We start from the raw sequence: 12,230 nt of genomic DNA, 5'->3' as shown, positions 1-12,230 counted from the left end.
TGGCATGGTCCTGGTGCTCCACCAGCACCGTCGGTACGGAGCCCTCCCCACCCCCAGCCCCCGCTGGTGTCACCTGATGAAACCTGGACTCACCACCTGGATTTTCCTGCCAGGCCTGCAGGGCAGAGCGAGAGAGGGCGGCTGTGAACAGCCCAGGAGACATCCCCAGCGCCAGGGCTGCTGCTGGCAGTGCCCAGAGCACGGGTGCAGCGGGGTCCCCTGTTCCATCACCCCATTTCCCCGCAGCCCCAGACCCCACTGCGATGGGAACGTGCAGGACACGGCCCCCACAGCTCCCTGCACCCTTCTGGGCTCTATCCAGCACCTCTGGCACCCCTTGCCCAGCTCCTTCCTGGTGCCACAAGGCTGCCACAGGCCCAGGGGGACAGCAGGACGCACGGACACATGGCACTGGGCCTTTCTCTGGCAGAGCAAGGTGACAGAGAGGGGACACACTTGTCCTCAGGCTGTTTATTGGCATCTCCCTCGGCCGAGCCCGGGTGCCGCGGCCCTGCCGGGCTGGTGCTGGCTCACCCATAGGCACTGCAGGGGCTGTGCTGTGCAGACACCCCTAAAACGGCCACGGAGCCCCCCCCCCCGAGCATCAGCACCCCCCAACGCCCTCAGGCCTCTGCACAAAACCCCATTAAAAAGCCCCAGAGCACCAGAAATGCCAAGGGGAGGCTCCAATCGCCTCATCCGAGGCCTCAGCAGAGCCCCCGCGGTGCAGAATTTGGGGGGGGGGGATGTTGAGCACCACGTGCACCCCACCAGGGCTCTCCTGGGGTCCCAGTCCTGGGGTCCCAGTCCTGGCTTCTCCTGGGGGGCTGTGCTGGGCCAGGCACAAAGGAGGTGAGGAATGAACCGTCCCCCTGGGATCCTTCCCCCTTCTCCCAAAGGCTGTGGGGGTCCAGAGTTGGGGGGGGGGGGGGGTTTCAAGTCCAGAGGATTTAAGATCAGCAGAGCTCCTCTCGCCCTCCGCAGCTGGGGGTCTCCGTGCCACCGCTTGTCCCCACGTCCTGGGGGAGCCACGAGTGGAGGGGCCAGGGTTTGGCACGGCAGGAGCCCCTCACCCAGCCCCCAGCACCCACTGGAGTCCAGCAGCAGGTCCGGGGCAGCCCCCACGGGTGCCAAGGGCGATGTGTGGGTGCACCCCCAGCCCCCCGCCCCCACCTCGTCCGAGGAGTCCGTGACACAGAAGCTTTGGCCAAGGAGGGGGACCTGGGTTTGCTCCCCAGCCCCAGGGACGGCGCTTGGCATCCAGCAGAAAACCCCTGGAGCCTGGGGCTGCTCCCCTTCCTCCTCCTCTCACCTTGCTGCTTTTTTCCTTTTCTCTTAATTTCTTGGGGCTTTTCTTTAGTTTCTTTTTCTTTTTTTTTTTTTTTTCTTTCTTCCTAATTTTTCCCCCCCTCTCCTGTTTGGGCTTTTTTTGTTTGTTTGTTTTTCTTCTGTTTAAATATCAAACGAAAGAGGAAAACCCAGCGATGGGGGCTCTGGAGCCGGGGGCCAGGCTGCTGGGCGGGCGGTACAGGGTCCCGGGCTGGCTGCTGGGGGCGTTGCCGGGGGTCTGGGGGGTGGGAGTCCTGCTGGCTTTGGGGCGGAACAGGCTGCCCTGCTGCGTGGAGGTGCTGTTGGAGAGCGGGGTGTGGTCGGGCTCGCCCGAGTCGCTCTCGGTGTAGCTGTAGGCCTGCGCCCGGGAGATGCCCTTCTGCTGCCGCCGCCAGGAGTTGTAGTAGGTGGGGTCGCTGATGTAGTGGTTGACGAAGGAATGCGCCTTCTGGTGCCCGGGGTCCACCTCGTACTCGCTGTCACTGCCCTGAAAAACAGCGTGGGGGAACGTGGTGACGTGGGGACAGCACCCAACAAGCCCCAAAATTCAGCAGGGTCGGGCTCTGCTCCCAGCCGCGGCGTGAGCGGGAACCAAGCTGTGCCAGGGGAGTTTGGGACACCAGGAGGAGTTTCCACATGGAAAGGGTGGCCTGGCATTGGAAGGGGCTGCCCAGGGAGGTTTGGAGTGCCCAAGGAAGGGCTGGATGTGGCCGTCAGCCACGGGGGACAAGGTGGGGACCAGGCACAGCCTGGACTCGGTGATCTCAGAGGTCTTTTCCAGCCCGAATGGTTCTGTGATTTCCAGCGCTTCCCTGGTGCTTTCCCAAGTGCTCTCTTGGGAACGCTGGCGAGCACATCCCGAAAGTATTTAGAGGCTGGGACGGCTGCAGCATCACTGGGGGCTTTCTGCCTCTTGCTAAAACAAAATAGAGCCTCATACAAAAGGTTCCTGAGCGCTGCCGAGGCCGCGATGCCCCCGGGCTGGCGGGGAGGGTGTTTTTGGGCTCTGCCGGTAATTGGATTCAGCTTCTCCGGCGGCGCACAAAGGGCCCATTGAGGGCGGTGGGAACTGCCCCGCGCCAGCGCCAGCTCCCGCAGCTCTTCACAGCTCCTCAAAAGCCACTCGAGCCCCGCTCGGGCTGCAGCGAGAGGAGCCGGCATCTGCCAAGGAAACAGCCGGTGCGGGCAGAGACGGGGGGGCACCCTGGGCACGGTCCCCTCCTGCTCGGGGACAGCCCTAGGGACCCACAGGACCTTTCCCTGGGTGTCAGCCTCTCAGGATCCATCCTGGGGGTGACAGTCCCGTGGTCTGCCCGGGGCTCCACGCTCCTGCCCGGCCACAGCTGCCCGTGGCCCCGGGACAAGACAAAGGTGGCATTTTGTGGAGTTGGCAGAGCCGCGGACGTTGCCACCAGCGACCGGGCAGCGGGACAGCCCCCGGCCCCGCTGACCTCCCGTCCCTTGTGCCCTGTCCCCAGCAGCCCTGGGAGCCCCCCGCAGTGTCACATCCTCAGCACACGGGCCGGGGGCTGTGCCAGCTTCCCTCCGGCGCTGTGCCACCGAGCCACAGGGGATGCCGCTGCCTCCCGAGCGGGACGGGGCGGGAGCGGCAGCGCAGCTCCCAAACGCGCACCAGGACCCGCCTCGTGGCGGGCAGAGGAACGGGCTGATGCTCAGGGAGGGCTCCCAGCGCCCTCCACCCCGCCCCGGGTCCCTGTCCCCGTGTGCAGCCCCGGCGCTCACCTGGGAGTCGGAGACCTCGGAGGGTTTCTCGGTCAGGCTGCTGCTCTCGGCGGGGATCAGGTCGTTGTACTTGGTCACGTCCTCGTCCGAGTAGTGCAGGCTGCCGGGGCTGGGCCGGGGTGGGGACCTCGGGGACACGCACGGGGGTGGGTCAGCGTGGCTCCCCCTCTGCTCGGGGCTGCACCACTTGGGGACAGCCCCAGCGGATCCATAGGGCCGGCTCCGGGAGGGAGCACCCCATCAGCCGTGCCAACCCCCTCCCAAAACGCTGATCCCACCGTCATGGCACTTCCAGGGGGGACGCCGGGCAGAGCAGGGTCACCCCCTGGGCATCCAAGCCCTCCCCACGCCATGACAGAGCAGGGATGGACACAGTGACCAGAGATGCTCCCCCGGCCCGGGGAGGGGGCTGCGGCGGGGGTCCCTACCGGGTGTAGATGCCGTTCTTCCGGCAGAAGGAATTCTTGACGGAGAGGCGGCGGTTGTTGAGCTCCAGGGCGGGGAAGCTGCCCTCATCCAGGCTCACCATCTCCCCGTGGCTCAGGGCGGCCGCCTTGGAGCCGTTCCCTGGGGGATGGGATGCTCAGCCTCCCCCAGCCCCTCCGCAGGCAGCACAGAGCAGCGAGGGGGGCCCGGGCCCTGCACAGGGGGCTGGGGGGGGGATTGTTCTGGTTCCAGAGTCACCAGGGCCTGGGGACAGCCGGGAGGTGCCAGCCGTGCCCTGGCTCAGCCCCCTGCCCTGCCCCAGCGCCCCCAGCTCCCCACTCCGAGCTGTTTGCTTAACAAGGAGCTCTGGATTTTCCCCACAATTTGAGCCCTTGACAGAGCTAAGAAAACAGAGCTGTGTTTGGCTAATCCCGGTGACCTCTGCGAGCCCCCGGCGCTGCTCTGCCTCTGCAGCTGTCTGGGACAAGTCCTTCGTTTCATCTCGGGCTCCCAGAGCTCTCCGGGAAGCCACAGCGCCGTTATAGGGCGGCACTGGGGCTCTGGAGGAGTTGTTCCCAAGGTGGGCAGGAAGGGAGGCTCCCTCCACTCCACCCAGACCCCAAAGGCAGGGAGAGACCCCCAAGAAGCTCCCACAGGAGCAGGAGGGTCCTGTCACCACCCACCACATTCCCTCCCTCACCTGAGTCCGACTTCTTGGAGTACTTCTTGCTCTGCCCGCGGATGATGAGCACGAAAACGAGGAGGAGGATGAAGATGAGCCCCACCAGGGCAATGACCACCAGGAACCACCACTCCTCATAGAACGGGTTGGTTTTCTGGGCTGGGGCACAGCAGGGAGGGTCAGAGTGGGACAGGGACAGGGGACAACCAGTCTGGACGGGGACACCCCTCTGCAGAGCACAGGGTCACTTGGGGAGCTCTGTGAGGCCTGGATCCATGGAAAGGGAGGGGGCTGCAGGGGGATGTGGGAAGGGGGTGCTGGCAGTGGGATTGGGACTTTGTAGGAGCCAGGAGTGGGGTTCAGGGATGGCCACAAGAACAGAGCAACAGCAGGACCCTCCCTCTGGCACAGGGGGACAGAATCCCCCCGGAACCCACCTGACACGGAGGGGGAAGGGGTGCTGGGGGTCCCGTAGCCGTAGTCATTCACAGCAATGACACGGAAATCGTAGCTGACCCCCTGCTTGAGGATGTCCATGCTGAAGGTGTAGGAGGTCACCTCCTTGGGGATGTCTTTGATGAGGATGTCCCAGAGCCCCTCATCTAGAGGAGAAAACAGGGCTGGGATTTTAGGGCTGGCTCTGCAGGACACCCCAGGGTGAGAGGTGATGTCCCTCCACCCACTGGTGCTCCAGGTACTGCCCTTGCCACCAGCCCCCCTCAGCAGCGTTCTCCTCAGACACCGAGTCCTAACGCACAACCCAGGTCGGCACTCCCTGCCTCAGTTTCCCCTCTCCTGACCCCCGAGACGGGGGTGGAGCAGAGGCAGCTGTGGTACCTGAGGGCCGGGCCTCGATGACGTATCTGGTGATGGGCCCCTGGCCGGGGTCCCCACTGGACCAGTGGATGGTGATGGCCGAGCCATAGCGGGAGATGAAGGGCTCTCCAGGGGGGCCGGGGGCACCTGGGGACCAGAGCACAGCTGGAGGCAGGGGGGGGCACAAACTGGCCCAGAGCCGGGCCAGCCCCCACCCCATCTCCTCCCTCGCCCCGCGTGCCCCCGCGTGCCCCCCGCACCTTCCCCGGGTCCCGTGGTGATGTTGGCCTCAACGTCCGGCCCGTAGGCGAAGGTTCTGGCCCGGATTCGGAACCGGTACGTGACGCCCTCGGCCAGGTCTTTGACCTTCATCCACAGCGGGCTGTTCCCCTTCACGTCCACCGTCACGATCTTGCTGACGCCTGCGGGGACAGAGGCTGAGCCGGCTCCCCCCGAGCCCTCCCCGCTCCCCCCGGGCCGTGCCCTCACCATCCACGGGCGTGCAGGGCTCGTAGACCAGCCTGTAGCCCTCGAGGACCCCGTTGGGCAGCGGCGGCGGCTCCCAGGACACGTTCACTGACGTGGTGGTCAGCTCGCTGAAGCGGATGGAGCCGGGAGCGCTGGGGGCTGCCAGGGGACAGGGTGACAGGGCCGGCTCAGCGCTGCAGGGGGACACCCCCAGCACGAGCCAGCCCCTCTCCCTGCCTCCACCCCAATGCTGTTTGATCACCAGCTCACACCCCCCCGACCCCATCCCTGCTGCAGCAAAGCTTCCACGGTGGAGGGGGAATGAGTCTCCTACTCCTTGTGTCTCCTCCCAAGATCTTCATCCTCCTCAAGCCTCGGCTTAAACATTCCCCTCTGAGTGCCCCCACCCCACAAACCCACTGGGCTGAGCCCAGAGATGTTCTGCTCAGGATTGCAGCATGAATCCCTGGAGCTGGACCCATGGAGACACCTCCCCGGGGAGCCCAGGCGCAGGAGGCTGCTGGGGGAGCCGTGCCACGGGCCCCACCTGCCTGCTGTGTCCGTGCTTTCACGGGGGGGCTGCGGGGCCCGTCCCCCGCGGCGTTGAAGGCGGCCACGCTGACCCAGTAGGAGGTGTAGCCCGTCAGGTTCTTCAGCTTCACGCCGGTCTCGGGCAGGAAAAGGGTCTTGACCCGCGCGCTCCCGTTCGGCCGCTGCTCCTCCCAGAAGTGGATCTGTGGGAGGGGGCGTGGGGGGCTGGCTGAGGCACGGCTCCCACCCAGCTCGCCTTCCCCGAGCCCTCAAACGTCCCCACCCGGGTTCCTGAGCCCCTGTCCCAGCCTGGCGGCTCCAAGTGCGCCCGAGGGAACGGAAGAGCCTCTCCTCCAGGAGGGCTCCAGGCTGTGCTGGGCATCAGACACGGCTGGCATCGTCAGGGAGCGCCTGAGATCGCCTTCGAGCTGTGCCCGATTCCCGAGGGATGGGGACAAGCCGGAGGAATCACAATGGACGGGGAGCAGGAGGTGTCTGGAGCATGGGCTGGGTACCGCGGCTGCATCCTAATGCATCCCAACAGCACCCGGGCTGCATCCCGACACATCCCGGCTCCATCCCGGTGCTTCCCGACTGCATCCCAACACATCCCGGCTCCATCCCGGTGCTTCCCGACTGCATCCCAACGCATCCCGACACATCCCTGCTCCATCCCGACACATCCCTGCTCCATCCCGACACATCCCGGCACATCCCAGCTCCATCCCGGTGCTTCCCGACTGCATCGCGACATATCCCGGCTCCATCCCGACACGTCCCTGCTCTATCCCAGTGCATGCCGACAAATTCTATCTGTATCCCGACACATGCCGGCTGCTTCCCGACAAATCCCGGCTCTATCCCGACAAATCCCGGTAGCATTCCAGGGCCGACGGCGCCATCTGCTGCCCCGCCGCCGCTCGGCACCGGGATGGGAAACCCGGGATCTCCTCGGGATCCCAGCATCTCCCCAGAACCCTTTCCCCGAAATCACTTACAGCACCCCCAGTGCCACGCACCCTGTGCCCCCCGGGGACTCTGCACCTCCCCAGAGCCCCCCGTGCCCCCAGCCCGGCCGGGTGCCAGCTCCCAGGTGGCAGGAGGTACCTTGTAGCCCTGTATGTCCCCGTTCTGGCTCTCCACGGGGGGCGGTTCCCAGGTGACATCCAGCTGCGTGGCCGTGGCCGCCTGCACAGCCACGTTCTGGGGCGCTCCGGTGGGCACTGAGCGAGGGAGGGGACGGTGTCACTGCACTGGTGTCACTGCACTGGTGTCACTGCCTTATCCGGGCTTTGTGGGCTCCCAGGACAGCCGAGCCCCCTCCCTGCAGCCCCCAGCAGAGGCACCCCTGCCATGGCTCACCTGCTTCCCCCACGAACACCTCCTGCGGGGGGCTGGGGGGTCCCTCGCCCACGGCGTTGTAGACGCTCATCCGGATCTCGTAGCGCCGGTGCTTGCTCAGGTCTGGGGGACAAAGGGTGAGGGGGACCCTCCCCAGGATGGGGCAGCCCCGGGGGACCTGGCAGAGCCCCCCTTGTTGGGAAGAAGGGGGTGTCCCCAAGGAGCAGCTGGGTGGGGCAGAGGGGTTCCAGCTTGCCCTGCAGTGCAGGGACACACAGGGGTGGCAGTGAGGGACATGCAGAGATTGGGGGGACACGGGGGTGGTGACTTACTGTCCAGCTCGTACTGGGTGAGGGACACCTCGCTGAGGTTGTGCACGGCATAGACAGCTGGGCAGGAGAGCAGGAGGGGGTTAGTGCAGGCCAGGGGGGGCTCCTGCCTCTGAGCCCCCACCCCAGCCTGGGCCAGAGCTCCCCAGAAACGGCCCTGGCACCCCCAGGTGCCAACGGGGCTGCCACAGCACTGAGGAGCCTTTCCATCCTCCAGCCCCATCCCGAGTGCCACGAGCCAGGTCTGTGCATTGGGGTCTCCACAGAGGACAGGGCCAGGTCCTGCCTGGGGCTCTGCCCTCGTCACTCGTGTCCCTGCTGCCCCCAGAGCGGATGTGACCCTGCTGTCTGCAGGGCCTGAGGACACACAGCAGGACGTCACACAGCCCACAGACACCCCTGTGAGGTTCAGGTTTGTGGACACAGCGGGACAGGGCCAGTGACAACACAGAAGGATGTTAGGGAGCACAGACCTGGTGGCACAAGGGAGCTGGTGACAGCTCCAGGGGGCACAGCCTGACCCTGGGACATGCTGCAGATGCTGCACTGCTCAGACCCCACCTGCCACCCCCAGGCCACCCCAGCCCCCGTCCCCAGGGCCGGTGGGGCCGTGGGCACTCACGGGTGAGCTCGGCCCAGCTGGCGCCGGGGTGGCCGAGGCCGCGCAGGGCGAAGCCCCGCAGGCTGTCGTGCACCAGCTCCCGGTAGCGCAGCCGGAACCCCAGCAGGATCCCATTGATCTTGTCCTCAGCCGGGGGCTGCAGGGGGAGGAGGGAAGGCAGTCAGAGGCTGCTCTGGTCCAGGGCTCCCCGGCACCCTGAGGTGCCACCCGGTACACCTCAGTGCCACCTCCCAGGGCAGGGGGGACGGTACCTGCCAGCGGATGAGCACCGACGTGGTGGTGTGGGGGGTGATGGAGAGGATGGTGGGAGCCTCCTCGGGGGCTGTGGGGGAGAAGAGGGTGGTGAGGCTCCGGAGATGCCCAGGGCAAAGGAGGAGTTCCCTTGGGCACGGGGAGGGGGGCACCCGCTGTCCCTGCCCCAGGAGGTGCTGACCCGCCTGCAGGGTGGTGAGCGACTCCGACTCCTCGCTGTACTCGCTGTCCCCGATGTCGTTCGTCGCCTTCACACGGAACTTGTAGGAGGTGAAGGGTTTCAGCCTGCAGGGAGCGGAGCGGGATGGGGACGGGTCACCCCCGAGCCGCCCCGTGCCATCGATTCCCAGCCTTGTACCAGCACTTCTCACATGATGGGGAAACTGAGGCACGGGGAAACCACCCGAAGCATCGACACCCACCGCGCCCCCAGCCCCTCACCTGTCCACCACGAAGGCGGTGGCGTTGTGGCTGACGGGGGCGGAGTGCAGAGCCCAGTCGCCGTCGGGCAGCTCGCGGCTCTGCACGGTGTAGTAGCGCACGGGGGAGAGGCCGTCGCTGCCCGGCTCCCAGGACAGCAGCACGCTCCGGGCCCGCACCTCCTCCTGCTGCGCCAGCGGCTTCCCGGGGGGCTGCGGCCGGGCTGGGGGAGGCGAGGGGCTGGGAGCACTGCGGGGGCACCGCCAGCCCCCCGCCGCCGGCCGGGCCCCCCATCGTTACCTCTCTTCTCGGTGGTGACCACCAGCGCTTCGGCCGCCTCGCCCCAGCCCTTGCGGGTCTGCGCGGTGACACGGAACAGGTAGGTGGCCTCGGGCTGGAGGCCGGTGGCCGTGAACTGCCGGGCGCTGGCATCCAGCACCTCCACGGCGGCCGCGGTCACCGCCGAGGTGTTCAGGCGGTGGCTGACCTGGTAGGCTGCGGGGAGGGAGCGGAGTGGTGGCGCTGGGGAGGGGACACCAGCCTGGGCCCCTACCCCCTCCATCCCAAACTGTTCACGGGGGAGCTCACACCCAGCCCGGGACCAACATCCGAGCGGGGAACTTGACCCCTGAGGGTTCCGAGATGCTCAGGGGACCCCGGGGAGCTGGTCTCTGACAATCCCTGCCCCCGCAGGACCTCTGCAGAGCATCCCAGCGCGGCTCGCCCGGGGTGCTCCCCGCCTACCCAGGATGACGCCGTTGGGGGCTGCCGGCGGCTGCCAGATGAGCCGCACCAAGGTGGTCCTCACTTCAGGAAAGAGGAGCCCCACGGGGGGCCCGGGCACTGCAGGGAGAGAGATTGGAGTCACCGGGGAGTGGGGAAAAGTGACAGATGCCATCCCCTGGGAGCCCTGGGTGTCCTGCTCAGGGGGAGAGGGATCACCCCAGAGAACAGGGCTAGGAGGGGATTTATCACCCAGGGATAGGAGGGGATTTATCACCCAGCCCACCCAGGTGCTGTCACCCACCATCATCCAGTGTCCTCTCGAGGACAGGAGGCCGGCTGGGGACACCATCGCCCATCCTGGTGAAGGCCAGCACCCGGATCTCGTACAGGGTGTACTTGGCCAGCCCGGTGAGCTGGGCACTGCGGGAGGCATTGCCCTCGGCCAGCCAGAACCGGGCACGGGCCTCTGAGCCCTTCTCCTTGTACAGCACCTGCAACACAGCCCGTGTGACACAGCCCGTGTGACACAGCCCGTGTGACACAGCCCGGCCACCGGCTCCTGGGGGTGGCACAGCCGGGGACCCCACAGCCTGCAGGGTGATTCCTCCCGGGGAAGCTCTGCTGCCCACGGGCAGGAGCTCACCTTGTAGCCCAGGATGAGCCCGTTGCAGTCAGCCTCGGGAATGTCACTCCATCGGACCATCAGGCTGCTGGACGAGGTGGCCACTGCTGACACGTTGCTGGGGCCGGACGAGGGGACTGGAGGGGGGCAACAGAGAGGGTCAGTGGCCGGATTGGCCGAGGCGGGTGCCCAGTGCTCAGGCACACAGCAGTACCTGACTCCCGGGTGCGTCCCAGCACCGGGGGGCTCCAGGGCCCAGGGCCGATGGCGTTGAAGGCCTGGACCTGCACCCGGTACTGCGTCCACTCCTCCAGGTCCTCGATGGTGAATTCCCGCTCCACGCGGTCACGGATCACGTGGAGCGCCGGCGGCCCCCGCCCGTCCGCCCGCGCGTACCGGACCCTGTACCCCACCGAGTCGGGGTTCCCGTTGTACTCCTGCTCCAGGAGGGGCTGGCAGGGACAGGCACTGTCACTCCTCATGTCCCACAGCCCCCCCAGCTCCATCCCCCCTTCAGCCCACGCAGGCGCAGACCCCCCTGACCCCCCTCACCATCCAGCGCAGCCACAGGCTGGTCTCGCTGGCCGTCCTCAGGGTGACGTTGGCAGGGGCCATGTCCGGGGGGGCTTGGAGGGTCTGGATCCTCCGGGAGGGCAGGCTGGGGGGGCTGGTGCCCACGATGTTCACCTGCCGCATGCGGAAACTGAGAGAGGAGAGGGGGGTCACGGTGTGGGGAAGAGGGCTCCATGCCCTGGGGAAGACGATGAGGGGGTCACGGTGGGGGACCCAGGGATGGCAGCGGGGCACCACCCTGGCACTCGCCTGTAGTAGGTGTAGGGCTTCAGGTTGGGCACCTCCATGGAGCGGGTGTCGGGCTCATTGGCCAGCTGGTGCACGAGCCCCCACTCGCCAGCCTCGCCGTTCTGGCCCACCTGTGGGATGGCAGCGGGGTGAGTGGGGTGAGCTGGCCCCAAACACCCCCTGACCCCCTTCCCGAGCCACCCCCTACCTGTGCCTCCACCTGCCAGCGCGAGATGGACGTTTTGCCATCGTAACCCGGGCGAAACTGGATGGTGACGGAGCGGGGGCCAATGTTGGAGATGCCCAGGTTGGTGGGGGCACCGGGGAGCTCTGTGTGGGGACAGGGCAGGGTGGGTGGCACCGGCCGCTTGCCCCCAGCGCCGCGCACAGCCCTGCAGCACCCCGACACCACCGTGCTCACCTGGGGGGACCCCTGAGGAGATGGTGGAGGAGGAGACCTGTCCCTGTCCCTTGGAGGTCATGGCGGCCACCTCGATGGTGTAGGTGGTGAGGGCGGTGAGGCCGGTGACGCGGTACTCCAGGGTGACGTTGGGCAGGTAGTGCGTCACCCGCGTGTTGGTGCGGTTGTACTCCTCCCACGAGATCCGGTACCCTGGAATGCACCCCTGCAGTGTCACCCCTGCAGCGTCACCCCGGGGGCTGCGCGGGGACAGAGCGGGTGGGAGACGCTGCGGGGTGGGGAGAGGGCAGGACAAAGGGGAGATGCCACGGGGGGAGGAAAAGGACACGTGAGTGTGACTGCGGGGTGGCAGTGGGACACGGGACAATGCTGCAGAGGGGGAATGGGACAGGAAAAGGGGGAGATGCTGTGGGGTGGGAAAGGGACCGATGACAAAGCCAGTACCTGCCGCTGCTCCCTTACCCGTCAGGATTCCGTTCTTCTCCAGCGGCTCCTGCCAGCTGACCTTCAGGGACGTATCCAGGATGTCACTGAAGCTGAGGTGTCCCACGGGGCCAGGCACTGCCCAAAAACACCCAGACTCAGCACCCAAGCGCAGGATCCCTCGGCACCCACGGGACGCCCGCGAGGAGCGAGCGGGGAGGGGGGGCTCCCCTTGGACGGAGCCGGGTGGGGCGGGGGGCGGGCAGGGTCCATCCCGA

The 12,230-nt window shown here is 66.9% G+C and overlaps 1 protein-coding gene across 1 annotated transcript in view; it reads right to left on the bottom strand.

Moving 5' to 3' along the window:
- Positions 1-350: 350 nt before the first annotated feature.
- Positions 351-12,230, bottom strand: part of SDK2 (sidekick cell adhesion molecule 2) — a 46,828-nt gene continuing 34,948 nt past the window's right edge. Inside the window, exons 20-45 of the mRNA XM_053960438.1 lie at positions 11,992-12,090; positions 11,530-11,721; positions 11,317-11,438; positions 11,130-11,239; positions 10,860-11,010; positions 10,522-10,759; positions 10,329-10,444; positions 9,987-10,176; positions 9,704-9,802; positions 9,260-9,454; positions 8,981-9,182; positions 8,721-8,824; positions 8,539-8,609; positions 8,288-8,423; positions 7,669-7,725; positions 7,358-7,459; positions 7,103-7,218; positions 6,012-6,198; positions 5,486-5,623; positions 5,257-5,418; positions 5,018-5,143; positions 4,618-4,782; positions 4,199-4,339; positions 3,501-3,639; positions 3,073-3,199; positions 351-1,816 (exon numbers count right to left, since the gene is read on the bottom strand). Coding sequence (XP_053816413.1) covers positions 1,460-1,816; positions 3,073-3,199; positions 3,501-3,639; positions 4,199-4,339; positions 4,618-4,782; positions 5,018-5,143; positions 5,257-5,418; positions 5,486-5,623; positions 6,012-6,198; positions 7,103-7,218; positions 7,358-7,459; positions 7,669-7,725; positions 8,288-8,423; positions 8,539-8,609; positions 8,721-8,824; positions 8,981-9,182; positions 9,260-9,454; positions 9,704-9,802; positions 9,987-10,176; positions 10,329-10,444; positions 10,522-10,759; positions 10,860-11,010; positions 11,130-11,239; positions 11,317-11,438; positions 11,530-11,721; positions 11,992-12,090 — 3,842 coding nt within the window. The 3' untranslated portion in view covers positions 351-1,459. The remainder of the gene's footprint in view (positions 1,817-3,072; positions 3,200-3,500; positions 3,640-4,198; positions 4,340-4,617; positions 4,783-5,017; positions 5,144-5,256; positions 5,419-5,485; positions 5,624-6,011; positions 6,199-7,102; positions 7,219-7,357; positions 7,460-7,668; positions 7,726-8,287; positions 8,424-8,538; positions 8,610-8,720; positions 8,825-8,980; positions 9,183-9,259; positions 9,455-9,703; positions 9,803-9,986; positions 10,177-10,328; positions 10,445-10,521; positions 10,760-10,859; positions 11,011-11,129; positions 11,240-11,316; positions 11,439-11,529; positions 11,722-11,991; positions 12,091-12,230) is intronic.

The sequence above is a fragment of the Vidua chalybeata genome, chromosome 19, assembly GCF_026979565.1.
Source record: "Vidua chalybeata isolate OUT-0048 chromosome 19, bVidCha1 merged haplotype, whole genome shotgun sequence".
Lineage (NCBI taxonomy): Eukaryota > Metazoa > Chordata > Aves > Passeriformes > Viduidae > Vidua > Vidua chalybeata.
This window is presented reverse-complemented; position numbering and strand designations above follow the sequence as displayed.